Source organism: Stenella coeruleoalba (genome assembly GCF_951394435.1).
Source record: "Stenella coeruleoalba genome assembly, chromosome: 1".
In the NCBI taxonomy this organism is placed as follows: Eukaryota; Metazoa; Chordata; class Mammalia; order Artiodactyla; family Delphinidae; genus Stenella; species Stenella coeruleoalba.
This window is the reverse complement of record NC_137169.1, coordinates 64,173,627-64,186,737: the sequence shown is the minus strand read 5'-3', so window position 1 is coordinate 64,186,737 and position 13,111 is coordinate 64,173,627. Positions and strand designations below refer to the sequence as shown.

Genomic DNA, 13,111 nt, shown 5'->3' with positions numbered 1-13,111 from the left:
GAACAGACTTTTACCTGTTATATCAGCTAAGAATAAGAAAAATAAAAGATTTTTATTTTACCTTCACTTGTGCCTGCCCTAGTGTTCTTCCTTTTTCTTATGTAGATCTGAGTTTCTGAACTATACTATTTTCCTTGTCTCTAAAGGACTATTTTAAACATTTCTTTTAAGGCTGGTCTACTGACAAGAAATTTCCTCAAGTTTTGTTTGTCTGAGAGTCTTTTTTTCTCATCCACTTTTGAGGAATCATTTCACAAGGTATAGATTTTTTTGTTGGCAGGATTTTCCTCTCAACACTTTAAATACTTTATTCCACTCTCCTCTTGCTAGCATAGTTTCTTAGGGGAAGTTAGATATAATTCTTATTTTTCCCTTTTTGTAGATAAGAGGTTTTCTTCCTATGTCATCTTTCATATTTCTTCCTTTATCCTTAATTTTCTGAAATTAAAACGATATGTCTAGTTGTATTTTTTTGGCCTTTTTCCTGCTTGGTGTTTTCTGCTTACTTGATCAGTAGGTTGTATCTAACATTAATTTGAAGAATTTCACCATCATTACTGTTTCAAATATTTTTTATGCTCCTTTGTTCCTTTATCACTTTCTTCTTATTCTGGTATTTCCATTATGCATATTGAACACTTTTTGTAGTTATCCCACAGTTCTGGGATATTCTGTTCTGCTTTTTTCAGTCTTTGTTCTGTTTACTTTTCAGTTTTTGACGTTTCTATTGACATATTCTCAAACTCAGAGATTCTTTCCTCAACCACGTCCAATCTACTAAAATAGCTCATCAAAGGCATTCATCGTTTCTGGTATAGTATTTTTGATCTCTAGCATTATTTTTTTATTCTTTTTTAATTCTATCTCTCTACCATACACTGTCCATCTGTTCTTACTTTTTTTCATTCAAGTGCTTAGCATGTTTAATCATAGATGTTTTAAATTCCCAGTCTGATATTTCCCACATCTTTGCCATAGCTGATATTGGTTCTTATGCTTACTCTGTGTTTTTTGTCTTTTAGTATGCCTTGTAATTTTTGTTGAAAGCCAGAAATGATGTACTGGTAAAAGGAACTCTTATAAAATACTGGTGTGGTGTGGTGGTAAGGTGTGGGTAGAAAAGAAGTATTCTATGGTTATATATTAAGGTCTTAGTCTTTTAATGAGCCTGTGCCCCTGGGCTGTGGATTTCACAAGTGCTTCTTAGTTTTCCTTACTCTTAGGTGGGCAAGATAGCAAGAATGGGCTGGAGTTGGGTGTTTCCCTTCCTCCAAATGGAAGGCTAGAGGGAGATGGAGTTGAGTATTTCTCTTCTCCCACGTCAGTTAGGCTCTGATAAAACCTCAGTTGTTTAGTGTCCATTAAATAGTTTCTCTTGAGGGCAGGCCTTATTAAGAACAGAATTCTCTGGTGTATTTCAAAATTATTTATTTCCTCTCCCCTATGGAAGCATGAGTGGATTTTTGTCCAGTATTCACCCTGAGGACCTGTTAGAGCTCCTGGATGTTAATCTTACAAAAGCAAGGTGGTCCCTTCATTGACTAGGCCTTCCTGGAATTTTTAATCTCAGAGTTGTCAACACTGTGCCTGCAGTAACTTGTCAGTTATAGTTCAGTATTTCCTACCTGGGAGGCACTGGGTCCTCCAGAGATCTCTGCTGGTGAGTTTCTGCTCCTGTACGTTCTGAATCTCTATATCCATTTAACTGTCTCTCTGATTTTGGGGGTATTGACTCTCTGTGTGACCTCCCTTTTCTGAGGAATCTAAGAAGATGTGTTGATTTTTTTCATTTTGTTCAGCTTTTACTTTTTAGGATGGTGTGACAACTTCTAAGCTCCTTATATGTTGGACTGGAAACTAGAAGTGCCCTAACTTACTTTTTGAAGGGGCAGTCTATGTTGAGTTGTTAATTGAGCTAGGTATTTGCCTTATTAAGTAATACTCATTTTACAGTGCTTGCTATGTGCCAGACAGTGTTCTAAAGCCTTCAGGCCAACTCATTTAGTCCTCATAACAATTATTTCCATCAAATACTGTTACTATCCATGTTTTATAGATGAGGAAACTGAGGAACATAATTTGGATACATAACAAATTGAGGATATACATAACTTGCCTGAGGTCACCAAGCTCAGAACAACTTATATTTTATTTTCTTCTTTCTCTAACTACATTATAAACTGGTTCAAATAATCAGAATAACTTCCTCTAAGTAATAGAATGTGGTTGAGGTAAAGCTCTGCCAGATGGGCCTAAACCTTCAGAAGGCCCTACAGGTTCTGTGTTTATACTTTTTGGAGCCCTGAGTCAACCATATAGAAAGTCTTACTTCCCTATTACAGAGACACATGAATAGACCTGTGAGAGGATGACATTGTGAGTACTGGTGTAGATGGAGAGACCTTGGGATAGTATGGTGAGAGAGACCCGTATATCCCAGCATTCCAGCTGAACCTACCTTCCTGCTCTCCTTGCCAGTGTTTCACATATGTAAATTAGTCACCTTGTAGGTGTTAGTTTGGATGAGCCCCACAAGACTGAATCTTATTAAGTCAACATCCCTTGAAAAAGAGCTGCCCACTTGAACTAAGTTAAGCCACAGACCTGAGAAATAATCAATGGTGTTTTTATTAAGGCAGTAGGTTTAGGGGTGCTTTGTTACACAGTGTAAATAAATGAAAAAAGAATGTGCATTCTTTTTTGCAGGACATTGGATATTGGTTGTAGAGAATTCAAATGGAAGGATTTCAAGGAATTAACAACAAATATTAATCTAAATGAGACATACCTAATTATTTGTACTTAGAAATCTTTTCTTCCAGGTTTATTGTGATATAATTGACATATAACATTATATAAGTTTAATATGTATAATATGATACTTTAATACATATATACATTGCAAAAATGATTACCATGGTAAGGTTCATAATACATCTATCACCACATATAATTATGTTTTTTTTTTTTTTTCTGGTGTGTTTGAGGACCTTTAGGATCTACTCTCTTAGTAACTTTTAAGTATACAATACAGTATTTTTAACTATAGTCACCATGCTGTATATTATATTCCCAGAACTTGTTCATCTTATAACTGGAAGTTTGTTCCCTTTAACCAACATCTCCCCATTTCTTGCACCACATTTTGGCCACCAGTGGCATTTATATTGTAGAAAATGGCAGTTTCCTTCTTCTTCATGGCTGAATAATATTCCATTGTGTGTGTGTATATAAAATAGATATCATATTTTCTTTAGCCATTCATCTGTCAGTGGACATTTAGGTTCCCTCCATGACTTAGGCATTGGGACTAAAGAACATGGGGATGCACATACCTCTTCAAGATAATTACTTCATTTTGGGGGGATATATACCCAGAAATGGGATTACTATGTCATATGGTAGTTCCACTTTTAATTTTTCAAGGTACCTCTATACTGTTTACATTGGTACAGCCAACAGTGTATAAGGGTTCCCTTTTCTCCACATCTTTGTCAACACGTAATCTTGTCTTTTTGAATATAGTCATTTTAAAAGGTGTGAGGTGATAGCTCATTGTGGTTTTGATTTTCATTTTCCTAATGATTAGTGTTGTTGAGCACCTTTTTGATGTATCTGTTGGACATTTATATGTCTTCTTTGGAAAAATATCTATTCTGGTACTTAGCCTAATTTTTAATCAGGTTGTTGTTTTTGTTATTATCAGTTTCTACTGATTTGTATGAGTTCCTTTTATATTTTGGAAATTAGCCATTTATCAGATCTATGATTTGAAAATATTTTCTCCCATTCCATAGGTTCCTCTTTATTCTGTTGATTGTTTGATTTTTTTTTTTTTTGCTGTGCAGAAGCTTTTTAGTTTGTTGCCACAGTTGTTGGTATTTGCTTTTGTTGCCTTTGCTTTTGGTGTCATATCCAAAAAGTCATTACCAGGATGAATGAATGTAAAAGAAACTTTTTTTCCCCTAAGCTTTCTTCTAGAAGTTTTATGGTTTCTGCTCTTACATTTAAGTCTTTAACCCATTTCCAGTAATTTTTTTTTTTTTTTTTTTTGTGGTACGCAGGCCTCTCACTGTTGTGGTCTTTCCTGTTGTGGAGCACAGGCTCTGGACGTGCAGGCTCAGCGGCCATGGCTCACGGGCCTAGCCGCTCTGCGGCATGTGGGATCTTCCCGGACCGGGGCATGAACCCGTGTCCCCTGTATTGGCAGGCAGACTCTCAACCACTGCGCCACCAGGGAAGCCCCATCCAGTAATTTTTGTGAGTGGTGTAAGGCAGGGGTCCAATTTTATTCTTTCGCATGTGAACATTTCATTCTTAGGCAGTTTTTTCAACACCATTTCTTGAAGATACTGTCCTTTCATTATTGAGTATTCTTGGTTCTTTTGTCAGATATTGTTGTTGCATATTTATGGGTTTATTTCTGGGCTCTCAATTCTTTTGCCTTGAGCTATGTGCCAGTTTTTATGCTAGTACCATACTATTTTGATTACTGTAGCTTTGTAATATGTTGTTTTGAATTCAGAAGGTATGAGGCCTCCAGTTTTGTTCTTTCACAAGATTATTTTTCCTATTTTTTTTTTTTTGTGGTCCCATATGAATTTTAGAGTTGCTTTTCCTATTTCTGTGAAAAGTGTCATTGAAATTTTGATAGGAATTGCACTGAATCTATAGATGACTTGAGTAGTAGTATGGACATTTTAAGAGTATTAACTATTCCAATCCATGAACACAAGATAGCTTTCCAATCATTTTTGTTTTCTTCAATTCCTTTCATTAATGTCTTACAGTTTTCAGTGTACAGATCTTTCACCTCCTTGTTTAAATGCATTCCTAAGTACTTGAGTATTTTTGATGCTATTATAATGGGATTGTCTTTATTTTTTTCACATAGCTCATTGTTAACAAATATAAAATGCAGTTGAGTTTTGCATGTTGATTTTGTGCCCTTCAACTTTATTGAATTTTTAAATTAGTTCTAACAGTTTTTTGATGGAGTCTTTAAGATTTTCTGTATATAACATCAAGTCATCTGCAAACAAAGACAATTTTACTTCTTCCTTTCTGATTTTATTTCTTTTTCTTGCCTGATTACTCCAGCTAGGATATCCAGTATTGTGTAGAATAGGAATGGTGAGAGTGGGCACTTTCTTTTCCCTGATTTTAGAGGAAAGCTTTCAACCTTTCATCATTGAGTATGATGTTAGCTGCAGGGTTATAATTTATGGCCTCTGTTATGCTGAATTGCAGTGCTTTTGTACCCACTTTGTTTAGAGTTTTTATTTAAGGATGTTAAATTTTTTCAAATGATTTTTCTGCATCTATTGATATGATCATATGATTTTTATCCTTCATTCCATTTATGAGGTTTATCACAGTGATTGATTTACATTGTTGAATCATCCTTGTAGCCCTTTATTGCCCCTTAATTTCATTTAGCTGCATTTATCAGCCTTTCTCACAAAGATGATCACTCTCCTAACTTGGGGATTTATCATTCAATGCTGTTCTTTATTTAACAACATCTTTTAACCAAAATTATTATACAAGGTATGTTAGGGTATAGTTTTCTCTTTTCTAAAAAATAAATTTATTTTTTTATTTATGGCTATGTTGGGTCTTTGTTGCTGCATATGGGCTTTCTCTAGTTGCGGCAAGCAGGGATTACTCTTCGCTGTGGTGCACGGTCTTCTCATTGCGGTGGCTTCTCTTGTTGCGGAGCATGGGCTTCTGTAGTTGCAGCATGCGGGCTCAGTAGTTGTGGCTTGCGGACTCTAGAGTGCAGGCTCAGTAGTTGTGGCACATGGGCCTAGTTGCTCTGTGGCATGTGGCATCCTCCCAGACCAGGGTTCGAACCTGTGTCTGCTGCATTGTCAGACAGATTCTTAACCACTGCACCATGGGGGAAGTCTGAGGGGTATAGTTTTCTATGTTTGTTTTAGTTATATTGCCTAGAGGTGATGTTTTTATCCCAGCTATTTCACTGAATTTCATGTTCTTTAAGTATTTCAGGAAAAAGAAAGTTTTTCTTCCTTTTACTGATTATTTCATTGGTGAGAGAAATGATACATTTTTGAGTTGTAATTATATACATGTTATATATTTAAAATGCTTTGGGATAGAAGGTTTTATGGAAATTATATTCTTAAAAATTTTAACTTTTCTACCCATTTATTCTCACTGTCTATTAGAAAGTATTTTTTTCATATAGATTTATTTTTGAAAGTTGAAAAAAAACGTTCAAAATTTCCCATTTTTCCTAGATGTTTCATGGAACAGTCACAGAAGAGCTAACCAATCATAGAGAATGGAGTCACTATAATGAAAATATAATAGAAGATCAAAAAGATTTCGTTTTTGTGAAGTTCAGTGGCCTTCATTTAAAATCTATGGAAAGTTTTCAATCTTGTATCTCTCTTAGAGTGTGCATCTTCTCAAACAATTTTATTACAGATATTCGTCCACTTCAGAGTTGTATAAAATTAGTCAAACTTGATCTCCATGGAAATCATGTAAGCAATAGCCGTTTCAGTTATCTGCATATAAATGAAGTTGATATTTAATAAGCACTTATGTTATCTATGTACAGTATTTCTCCCAGGTAGTCTTATATGTGAAATATAAACAATTCAAAACTAAATAAAAAATATATATAAGCACAAAAATTTTAAGTATAAGCAAACATTTTTTATTTAAAATATCTAGACCAACAGTATGTGATTTGGTTTACTTCTTAAATCCATAGTCTTAAGACTGCTTCTTGACGTCTTAATTTTTTAATGATATATAATTGACATATAGTATTACATTAATTTCAGGTATAAAACATAATGGTTCAATATTTGTGTATATTGCAAAATGATCACAATAAGTCAAGTTAACATCCATCACCAAAGAGTTACAATTTTTTCCTTGTGATGAGAACTTTTAATATCTGCTTTCTTAGCAACTTTCAAATATATAATCCAGTATTATTAACTGTACTCACCCTGCTGTATATTATATCCCCAGGACTCATTTATTTTATAACTGAAAATTTGTATCTTTTCAGCAACTTCACCATTTCACCCACCCCCTCTGTCTTTGAATCACCAATGAGTTCTCTGTATCTAAGAGTTTGGTTTTTGTTTGTTTGCTTTTTTAAATTCCACATGAGTTAGATCGTGTGGTACTTGTCTTTTTCTGTCTGACTTATTTCGTTTTGCATAATGCTCTCAACATCCACCATTTTGTTTCAAATGGCATGATTTCATTCTTTTTTATGAGTCAGCAGTACTCCACTGTGTATACACACAAGATTTTCTTTACTATTCATCTATAGATAGACACTTAGTTTGCTTCCACATCTTGGCTATTATAAATAATGGTGCAGTGAACATGGGGATGTATGTGTCTTTTTGAGCTGGTGTTTTCATTTCCTTGAAATAAATTCCTGGAGGTAGAATTGCTGGATCATATGGAAGCTTTATTTTGAATTTTTTTTTTTTTTTAATTGCAGTACGCTGTTGTGGTCTCTCCCGTTGTGGAGCACAGGCTCCAGACACGCAGGCTCAGCGGCCTTGGCTCAAGGGCCTACCCGCTCTGTGGCATGTGGGATCTTACCGGACCGGGGCACGAACCTGTGTCCCCTGCATTGGCAGGTGGACTCTCAACCCCTGTGCCGCCAGGAAAGCCCTTTATTTTGCATTTTTTGAGGAACCTCCTTGCTGTTTTCATAGTGGCTGCACCAATTTACAATTGCACAAACACTGCACATGGTTCCCTTTTCTCCTCATCCTTGCCAACTTGTTATTTCTTGTCTTTTTGATAATAACTATTCTAATAGGTTTGAGGTGACTGAATTTGTGGTTTTAATATGCATTTCCCTGATGATTGGTGATGTTGAGTATCTTTTCATGTACCTGTTGGCCATTGGATGTCTTCTTTGGAAAAACATTAACTTAGATCCTCTTCCCATTTTTTAGTTGGATTGTTTGGGTTTTTGCTATTGTGTGAATTCTTTATGTATTTTGGATATTAGCCCCTTCTCAGATATGATTTGCAAATATTTTCCCCCATTCAGTAGGTTGCCTTTTTTTTGGTAAGATTTATTTATTTTTGGCTGCGTTGGGTCTTTGGTTGCGGCACACGAGATCTTTGTTGAGCATGTGGGATCTTTCATTGTGGTACGTGGGCTCCAGAGCACATGGGCCTGTAGTTTGTGGCACATAAGCTCTCTAGTTGAGGTGCGCGAGCTCAGTATTTGTGGCATGCAGGTTTAGTTGCCCCGCGGCATGTGGGATCTTAGTTCCCTGGCCAGGGATCGAACCCACGTGCCCTGCATTGTAAGGTGGATTCTTTAGCACTGGACCACCAAGGAAGTCCCAGTTGCCTTTTCATTTCATTGATGGTTTCCTTTACTGTGCAGAAGCTTTTTAGTTTGACATCATCTCACTTGCTCAGCTTTGGTTTTTTTAGCCTTTGCTTTTGGTGTCAAATCAAAAAAAAATATTGCCAAGACCCATGTCAAGGAGCTTACCACCAATGTTTTCTTCTAGGTGTTTTATGGTTTCAGATTTTGTGTTCAAGTCTTTAATCCATTTCGAGTTAATTTTTGTGTGTAGCATAAGATAGTGGTCAAGTTTCATTCTTTCACAAGTGTCTGTCCAGTTTTCCCAACACAATTTATTGACAAGACTCTTCTTTTCCCTTGTATACTCTTGGTTCCTTTTTTGTAAATCAATTGAACATATATGTGTTGGTTTATTTCTGGGCTATCTTTCTGTTCTATTGACCTATGTGTTTGTTTGTTTTTAAATACCAGTACCATACTGTTTTTTTTTTTTTTTTACTATAGCTTTGTAATATCCTTGGATTCAGGAAGTGTGAGGGCTCCAGCTTTGTTCTTTCTCAAGATCATTTTGCCTATTTGAGGTTTTCTGTAATTTCATACAAATGTTAGGATTATTTGTTCTATTTATGTGAAAAAATGCCACTGAAATTTTAGTATGGCTTGTGTTGAATCTGTAGATTGCTTTGGGTAGTATCAACGTTTTAACAATATTAGTTCTTGCAATTCACAAGCACAGAGTATCTTTCAATTTATTTATGTCTTCTTCAATTTCTTTTCAATATGTCTTATAGTTTTCAGTGTACATATCTTTCACATCCTTGGTTAAATATATTCCTAGGCATTTTATTCTTTTTGATGCAGTTGTGAGTGGGATTGTTTTATTAATTTCTCTTTCTGATAGTTAATACTTAATGTGTAGAAAGTCAACATAATTTTGTGTATTGATTTTGTATTCTGAAATGTTACTGATTTTATTTATTAGTTCTAATAAATATTTTTGTGCAGTATTTAGGGTTTTCCATATACAGGCATACTGCATTTTATTGGGCATCATTTTATTGCACTTCACAGATACTGCATTTTTTATAAATTGAAGGTCTGTGGCAATCTCACATTATCAGATGATGGTTAGCATTTTTTAGCAATAAAGTATTTTTTACTTAAGATATGTACATTGGTATTTTTAGACATAATGCTATTGCACACTTAATAGATTACCGTACAGTGTAAACAACTTTAATATGCAGTGGGAAACCAAAAAATTTTTGTGACTTGCTTTATTGCAATATTTGCTTTATTGCAGTGGCCTGGAACTCAACACACAAAATCTCTGAGGTATGCCTGTATATCATGTAATCTGCAAAAAGTGGCAGTTTTACTTTTTCATTTCCAATTTGGTTGGCTTTTGTTCCTTCTTCTTGCCTAATTGCTCTGTCTAGGACTTCTAGCTTCCAGTGCTATGCTGAATAAAAGTGGTGAGAGCAGGCGTCCTTGTCTTACTCTTGCTCTTAGAGGAAAATATTTTATCTTTTCACCACTGAGATTGATGTCAGCTGTGAGCTTGTCAGATATAGCCTTTATTATGTTGAGGTACAGTCCCTCTATACCCAGCTTGTTGAAAGTTTTAATCATAAATGGATGTTGAATTTTTTTTTAACATCTTTATTGGGGTATAATTGCTTTACAATGGTGTTTTAGTTTCTGCTTTATAACAAAGTGAATCAGTTATACATATACATATGTTCCCATCTCTTCCCTCTTGCGTCTCCCTCCCTCCCACCCCTCCAGGCGGTCACAAAACACCGAGCTGATATCCCTGTGCCATGCGGCTGCTTCCCACTAGCTATCTACCTTACGTTTGTTAGTGTATATATGTCCATGCCTCTCTCTCGCCCTGTCACAGCTCACCCTTCCCCCTCCCCATATCCTCAAGTCCGTTCTCCAGTAGGTCTGTGTCTTTATTCCTGTCTTACCCCTAGGTTCTTCATGACATTTTTTTTTCTTAAATTCCATATATATGTGTTAGCATAGGGTATTTGTTTTTCTCTTTCTGACCTACTTCACTCTGTATGACAGACTCTAGGTCTATCCACCTCATTACAAATAGCTCAATTTCATTTCTTTTTATGGCTGAGTAATATTCCATTGTATATATGTGCCACATCTTCTTAATCCATTCATCCGATGATGGGCACTTAGGTTGTTTCCATCTCCGGGCTATTGTAAATAGAGCTGCAATGAACATTTTGGTACATGACTCTTTTTGAATTTTGGTTTTCTCAGGGTATATGCCCAGTAGTGGGATTGCTGGGTCATATGGTAGTTCTATTTGTAGCTTTTTAAGGAACCTCCATACTGTGCTCCACAGTGGCTGAACCAATTCACATTCCCACCAGCAGTGCAAGAGTGTTCCCTTTTCTCCACACCCTCTCCAGCATTTATTGTGTCTAGATTTTTTGATGATGGCCATTCTGACTGGTGTGAGATGATATCTCATTGTAGTTTTGATTTGCATTTCTCTAATGATTAATGATGTTGAACATTCTTTCATGTGTTTGTTGGCAGTCTGTATATCTTCTTTGGAGAAATGTCTATTTAGGTCTTCTGTCCATTTTTGGATTGGGTTGTTTTTTTTTTTTGTTATTGAGCTGCATGAGCTGTTTGTAAATTTTGGAAATTAATCCTTTGTCAGTTGCTTCATTTGCAAATATTTTCTCCCATTCTGAGGGTTGTCTTTTGTGGATGTTGAATTTTGTCAAATACTTTTTCTATATCTATTGTGATGATCGTATGATATTTATCCTTCATTTTGTTAATGTGGAGTATCACTATAACATTGATTGATTTGACCCCTTAAGTTTTTCATGTAAGGAAAATATTTTATAAAAGTTTAAAGAGTTTGCTTATTACAAAGGGACTTTTATTGAATGGAGTATATATGTTTATTTAATTACACTAATAATTACAGACACCTAGTGTATTTTGCTTTACCCCAGTCATCATTTGGGTAATTAGAAATTCTGTTTTTGCTTACTAATGAGAAATTTGCCATTTGGGAAAATATTGACCTATAGAAGATGTTTAATATTTTTCCTTTTTCAGTGTAATTCATGGAAAATTTATATTTGTATTTAACATATTATTATTAATGATATTTCAGATCAAGAGTCTACCAGATACCAGATTTTGGAGTGGATTGAAGAACCTAAAACTTCTCTATCTACATGACAATGGGCTTGCAAAGTTAAAGAATGTATGTATGTTATCTGCTTGTCCAAGCCTCATTGCCCTCACTATGTTTGATTGTCCAGTAAGCCTTAAAAAAGGATATAGACATGTTCTTGTCAACAGTATATGGTCTCTCAAAGCACTGGATCATCATGTGATTTCTGATGAAGAAATAATTCAGAGCTGGCATCTTCCTGAAAGATTCAAAACATATAACCACCGACTTTTCTTTAATTTCTGCCCTGCTTTGAAAAAGGTAATTGGCTTCATTACGGTTTCATTTTAAATAAATGTATAGAAGTAAAATTTTAGCTTCTAAATTCTTTACCTAAATGATATAAACCAGTATTTGTTATCATTTACATAAAATATAGTAAACTAGTGAATATATTAGGAATGTCTTATAACTAAAAAATTATAAAAGCCTATATGCCTACTGCTAAAAATTATTGAGTTTAGGATTATCAAATTGTAGAGAAACAAATATTTGACTTTTTTGGGTCTCCATTATGTTTCAATAGCTTTAAGGAGGTATAGCTTACATACTGTATACTTCACCCATCTTACATGTATGATTCCATAATCTTGGTAAATTAACAGTGCTGTATAACTATCTTCACAATCCAGTGTTAGAAATTCCCACCACTCCACCAGTTTCCTTCCTTCCCATCTGCAGTTAATCCCCACTCCCAACTTGGTTCTAGGTAACCATTGATCTCTTTTCTGTCTCTATTAATTTGTTTTTCTAAACATTTTATAAAAATGGAATCATAGAATATGTAGTCTTTATCACCTGCCTTCTTTCACCTAGGGTGGTGTGTTTGAGCCTTATTCATGTTGTAGCATGTATCAGTAATTTGTTCCTTTTGATTGCTGAGTATTATTCCATTATGTGAATATATTACATTTTCTTTGTTCATTCACCAATGGACATTTGGATTATTTCTAGTTTTTGTTATTATGAAAATGCTGCTGTAAACACCTACTTACATGTCTTTGTGTAGACATATATTTTCATTTTCTTTGGGTAGATACTTAGGAGTGCAGTTGCTGGGATGTATGGTAAGTTTATGTTTAACTTTTTAAGAAACTGAATTGTTTTCTAAAAAGTGAAAACCACTGATGCATGAAGTTTCCATTTTCTGTATGTCCTTGCAAACAGTATTTTCTATCTTTTGCACTATAGACATTCTAGTAGGTGTAAAGGGTATTTCACAATGGTTTTAATTTGTATATCTCTAAAAAGTGATGATGATGATAAGCATCTTTTCATCTCCTTATTAACTATGCATATATCTTCTTTGGTCCAATGTCTATACAAATTTTTTGCCCATTTTTAAAGTGGGTGTTTGTCTCATTATTGATTTGTAACAACAGATATCTGGGTATAAGTCCTCTATCAGATAGAAGAATTGCAAATATTTTCTCCTAGCCTATAGCTTGTCTTTTCATTTTCTTAATGGTCTTTTTTGAAGCAAAAAGTTTTGAGTTTTATGAAGTCCAATTTAGAATTTTTTGTTTTATGGATCATGCTTTTGGTGTTATATATCT

At 34.8% G+C, this 13,111-nt stretch overlaps 1 protein-coding gene across 1 annotated transcript in view; it reads left to right on the top strand.

Moving 5' to 3' along the window:
* Window positions 1–13,111, top strand: part of LRRIQ3 (leucine rich repeats and IQ motif containing 3) — a gene marked incomplete at its 3' end in the record, with an annotated part of 232,002 nt that overhangs the window by 12,368 nt on the left and 206,523 nt on the right. The window contains exons 2-3 of the mRNA XM_079901948.1: window positions 6,264–6,512; window positions 11,493–11,816. Coding sequence (XP_079758074.1) covers window positions 6,264–6,512; window positions 11,493–11,816 — 573 coding nt within the window. The remainder of the gene's footprint in view (window positions 1–6,263; window positions 6,513–11,492; window positions 11,817–13,111) is intronic.